Source organism: Galeopterus variegatus, unplaced genomic scaffold, assembly GCF_000696425.1.
Source record: "Galeopterus variegatus unplaced genomic scaffold, G_variegatus-3.0.2 Scaffold289, whole genome shotgun sequence".
NCBI classification, from domain to species: domain Eukaryota; kingdom Metazoa; phylum Chordata; class Mammalia; order Dermoptera; family Cynocephalidae; genus Galeopterus; species Galeopterus variegatus.
This window is the reverse complement of record NW_007726400.1, coordinates 15,273-20,736: the sequence shown is the minus strand read 5'-3', so window position 1 is coordinate 20,736 and position 5,464 is coordinate 15,273. Positions and strand designations below refer to the sequence as shown.

Here is a 5,464-nt window from a genome sequence, read left to right as displayed (position 1 = left end):
GTGTACATGAGCAAGGAAATAACTAGCCTGTGGAGCTTTTTGACAACAATTTCACAATGAAATTGTGAAATTTCACAGTGAAATAAAGTGAACAATGCTCACTTTAGGATGAAGGTGGCACATTAGGAGGCTCAGGAAACAGAAGGAAAGAAAATTTGGGTCTTTGCTAATACCATTGAGTCACTAGATCAAACCTCCCTGATATTCACCCATTATCTGGACTTTCTAGATGCATAAATTTTCAAATTGCATAAGCCAGTTTGAGTTTAGTTTTCTTTTTTCCTTTTCTTCTTTTTTTTCACAAAATCAATCTTTCCTCCTTAGTAGTAATCATTAATAGACAATACAAATGACAAAAATGAAAAAGAGGGAAAAATTTGGCTGATATCCCATTAGTCAATGTACCATGACACTAATTTACAAGTCATTCTTAGGCCGAGTTTAGTTTTCTTTGGCTTAATATATAGGAGTACTCAAAAATTTTTGCTGAAATTGAATTGAATTTGCTCCAATTATATATATTTTTTCTTTTTTAACAGATGATGAACCAAAGCTTTAGGAGAAAGCCCAAAGCCATATATCTAATTAATGAGAGAACAGATATTAGCACAGAGGTTTGAAAAGTCATTTATACATTGCTCTGTATTCTGTCATCTACATCAGGGGTCAGCAAAAGTTTTTCATAAGGGCCAAATAGTAAATATTTTAGATTTGCAGGACATACAGTCTCTGCCACTACTACTCAACTCTGTTCNAAAGAAGACATGAATGATAAATACTTGAATATTTCCATCTTATTATATATTTTAGACAAATCCTAACTGAACGTCTGTTAAATCAGCAGGTATTGGCAGCAGCAGTGTATAAGAAGGGAATTTTTTCCTCATTAAGTCACCACCAGTCAAATGAACCAACAGGAAGACCAGGTTTTGAAGATCATTTCCAGATCAAAATAGGTTAACAGCTTACTAAAAAGTTTGCCTAAACGCTCTGATATCTTTCTGCTTCTTTGTCCTATGCAGTGAACATTGTGCTGCCATCCCCAGCATCAACCCCACTCCTTTCGTGTTGGGTGGTAGCCATGGGGTTTGGAGAAAATGATCTCTTCTTCAGAAACAAAGGTGGAGTCTGACTGATCATGAGGCAAATATGAGCATGGCCTCCTTTGGCCAAAGTGATCCAATTCCAGGGTGGGCCTCTGACCTTAGTGGATACAATCAGATAGAGGCCCAGGACTCTTGTTTATGGCTGAGAGAGATGTAAACTCAGAACCCCAATTTCTCTTTCTCTGTGTACATGAGCAAGGAAATAACTAGCCTGTGGAGCTTTTTGACAACAATTTCACAATGAAATNGTACATGAGCAAGGAAATAACTAGCCTGTGGAGCTTTTTGACAACAATTTCACAATGAAATAAAGTGAACAATGCTTACTTTAGGGTGAAGGTGGCACATTAGGAGGCTCAGTAAACAGAAGGAAAGAAAATTTGGGTCCTTGCTAATACCATTGAGTCACTAGATCAAACCTCCCTGGTGTTTACCCATTATCTGGACTTTCTAGATGCATAAGCCCATAAATTTTCAAATTGCATAAGCCAGTTTGAGTTTAGTTTTCTTTTTTCTTTTTCTTTTTTTTCACAAAATCAATCTTTCCTCTTTAGTAGTAATAATTAATAGACAATACAAATGACAAAAATAAAGAAGAGGGAAAAATTTGGCTGATTTCCCATTAGTCAATGTACCATGACACTAATTTACAAGTCATTCTTAGGCCGAGTTTAGTTTTCTTTGGCTTAATATATAGGAGTACTCAAAAATTTTTGCTGAAATTGAATTGAATTTGCTCCAATTATATATATTTTTTCTTTTTTAACAGATGATGAACCAAAGCTTTAGGAGAAAGCCCAAAGCCATATATCTAATTAATGACAGAACAGATACTAGCACAGAGGTTTGAAAAGTCATTTATACATTGCTCTGTATTCTGTTTCATAAGGGCCAGATAGTAAATATTTTAGATTTGCAGGACATACAGTCTCTGCCACTACTACTCAACTCTGTTCTTGTAGTGAGAAAGCAGCCGTAGACAATAGGTAAACCAATTGTCATGGTGTATTCCAATAAAACTGCATACTCAACAGTAGGCAGGCTGCACTGGCCCTGTGGGCTATAGTTTGCCAAACCCTGTTCTACATCACTATCTTTCTGGAGGCATTTGAGAATATACAGGTATACTCTGGCTCCAAAGGAAATTGTTGTATTGGTTCTGCAAGTTTTTTTCAGAAATTTCCCTCTCTCTCTAACTCACCAAAACATAATCAGACCTTTAGGGGCAGTTACAGATCAGAAAATAATCCCCTAAACTTCATCTCAGTATTCTAGAATGAATCGTTACTCCTACTAGGACACTGAGCTGTTACAGTGGTAACTCTCCTGCAGGAAGTCTTGAAATGTTTCAACAAAGGAAAAAGGAGCAAGAGCAAGAGGCTAGTCTGAGGCCTGCAGTCCTCTCCCTTCTGTAGTTCAAAAGCTGACAGAAAGAAACAGATAGTAGCTGTATGTTAATTTTAATATCTGCAATGCTAGAAAAATGAACATCAGGGTTTTTTTTTTTACAGTGGAAAAATTACAAAATAATTGTAGGTACCATAATTAAATTTTTCCTAGTTCATAGTTACCTCCAAGCATCGCAAAGGTGATGGAATTAGTTTTTCTTTTAGCAGCTTAGTGTCAATAAGCAGCAATCCCACATTTCTGGTAGGCCTTAGAGCTACTATGTCCTTGTGCTGTCTGTGATATTTTTCCAGTTGTTCAATAAAGAATGTAACATCTATATAAAATAGTTCATATAAAGCATAAATGAATTTTAAAGGATCATTACAAAATATGTTAAAAATCACTGCATTAATAAATTTACACATGTATTTAATAATGCTATTATCCATACTTAGAGTACTGCTATGGGTCCAGTGTGTCCCTCAAAAGTTCATGAGTTGGAAAGTTGATTCCCACTGTAACAGCATTAAGAGGGTGGGAAATCCGATTATGGTATTTGAAAGACTGGGGCCTTTAAGAGGTGATTGGATCATGAAAACTATGCGGTCATGAATGGATGAATTTATTCAGAGAAATGAGCTCATGATAATGGGTGTGGACTGGTGGCTTTATAAAGAGAGCACATCAGAGAGCCCTTGCTGTTCTTGCCATGTGATTGCCTGCACTGCCCTGGGACTCTGTAGAGTTCCCACCAAGAAGAAGCCCCTCTCCAGAAGCACCTCCTGGACCATGGACTTCCCAGCCTCTGACACTGTAAGAAATAAATTTCATTTCTTTATAAGTTATCCAGTTTCAGATATTCTTTTATAAGCAACAGAAAATAGACTAATTCAAGTACCTTGTGTAACTTTAAAATGTTAATTCACAATGCTTTACAACACAGTCATACATTACTTAATCACAGGAACACGTTCTGAGAAATGCATCCTTAGGCAATTATGTCATTGTGAGAACATTTTAGAATGTATTTATACAAACCTAGGTGGTATAGCCTACTACACATCTAGGCTATATGGAACAGCCATTATAATCTTATGGGACCACCATCATATATGCTGTCTGTCATGGACGGAAACATCATTACGAGGCACAGGACTGTATTTTATTCTTCTAATAAAGAAACTAATATTTTACAAAGTACTTATGTTTTTTGGCTCCTATTAAGAGATGAAAAATGAAAATAACTCTTTTTATCATCTAGTAATGGCACTAGATGATCTAGTCTGGAATGAACTAGATTCTAGAGATAGGTGGTCTGAAGTTGGGCTTAATCTAAGAGTTCTCCCACATGGTACATCAAGGTTAAGCATTTTGAGGACATTCACAACAAAATGTTGAAACACAAGAAATCAAATATAGCTAAAGTTATCTCTATTCCTCTTTCCAATAGCTCCCTGCCATTCTCTCTCTCTACACCATGGTTAAAGTCTTTATCAGCTTGCATATGGCATAGGTTGCAGTTGCATTTTGACAATCTTCCTGCCTCCATTTTCTCCCTTCTCCAATCCACCTGGAACCAATGGAAGCCCCATTAGACTTGAATACATTTTAATCATACCATGTGGTCTTATGTAAGTCATTTAATTTTTCTGAGCTTCAGCTTCTTTTGTTGTTGTTGTTGGGTTTCTTTACATTTATCCAATAGTTTAGTATTGTCTTTTGTAAAAAATTTTTGTACACAAGTCTTAATACATTTACAAAGACTAAGATCGTAGAGAATATGTTCTCTGACCACAATAACAGAAGGAAATTTAGAAAATTCATGAATGCGTGGAAATTAAACAACACTCTCCTAAATAAGCAGTGGGTAAAATGAAAAATCACAGGGAAATTAGAGATTACTTTAGATAAAAATCAAAGTACAACATATCAAAATTTATAGGATGCAGGGCTCGTGCAGTGCTTAGAGGAAAATTATTTTGTAAACACCTATATTAAAAATAAGAAAAATCTCAAATCAGTAATGTTAATTTCCACCTTAAGAAAATAGAAAAAGAGCAAACAAAACCAAAAGCAAGTATAAGTAGGAAATAAACAAAGATTACAACAGAAATACATGAAATAGGGAATTAAAAACAATAGAGAAAATTAACAAAACCAGAGTTGATTCTTTAAAAAGATCAACAAAATTTGCAAACCTTTATCTAGATCGACCAAGAACAAGAGAGAAGAACTAAATTACTAAAATCAAACTTAAGCAGGGGCATTATTACATTGTCAGTATGGTTTTTTTTGTAGTGGTAAATCTAGTTTCTTTCTCTTTTTCATTTGCACTTTTGTTCTACCAGTGGGTTTTGTTCTTTCTTGTGTATTTGTGGTAGTGATGATCTTTTTTTGGATTATAGATGCAGGACTTCTTTGAGAATTTCTTATAGGGCTGGTCATGTGGTGATGAACTCCTGCAGTTTTTGTTTGTCTGGAAAATACACTATTTCCCCCTTGTTTCTGTAGGCTAGCCTTGCTGGGTATAGTATTCTTGGCTGGCAGTTTATTTCTTTTAGTTTTTTGAATATATCATCCCATTTTCTTCTGGCCTGTAGAGTTTCTATTGAAAAGTCTGCTGTTAGCTTGATAGGGGCTCCCTTATAGGTGACTTGATGCTTTTTTATTGCTTCTTTTAAGATTCTCTCTTTGTCTTTGAGCTTTGCCAGTTTGACCATAATGTGTCTTGGAGTGGATCTTTGTGGGTTGAATCTGCTTGGTGACCTTTAGCCTCCTTGATGTGAAGGTTTGTGTCTCTCCCTATACCTGGAAATTTTTCTGTTATTATTTCATTGAATAGGTTTTCCATGCCTTTTCCTTTCTCCTCCCCTTCCTGAACACCCATAATTCGAATGTTTGTGAGCTGAAGGTTGTCTGCTAGCTCTCTTAGATTTTCTTCATTTTTTAAAATTCTTTTTTCCTTTTTT

At 35.6% G+C, this 5,464-nt stretch overlaps 1 protein-coding gene across 1 annotated transcript in view; it reads right to left on the bottom strand.

Moving 5' to 3' along the window:
• DNAH6 (dynein, axonemal, heavy chain 6) overlaps window positions 1-5,464 on the bottom strand; it is a gene marked incomplete at its 5' end in the record, with an annotated part of 237,332 nt that overhangs the window by 226,959 nt on the left and 4,909 nt on the right. Inside the window, one exon of the mRNA XM_008567062.1 lies at window positions 2,678-2,829. Within this exon, the coding sequence (XP_008565284.1) occupies window positions 2,678-2,829 (152 nt within the window). The remainder of the gene's footprint in view (window positions 1-2,677; window positions 2,830-5,464) is intronic.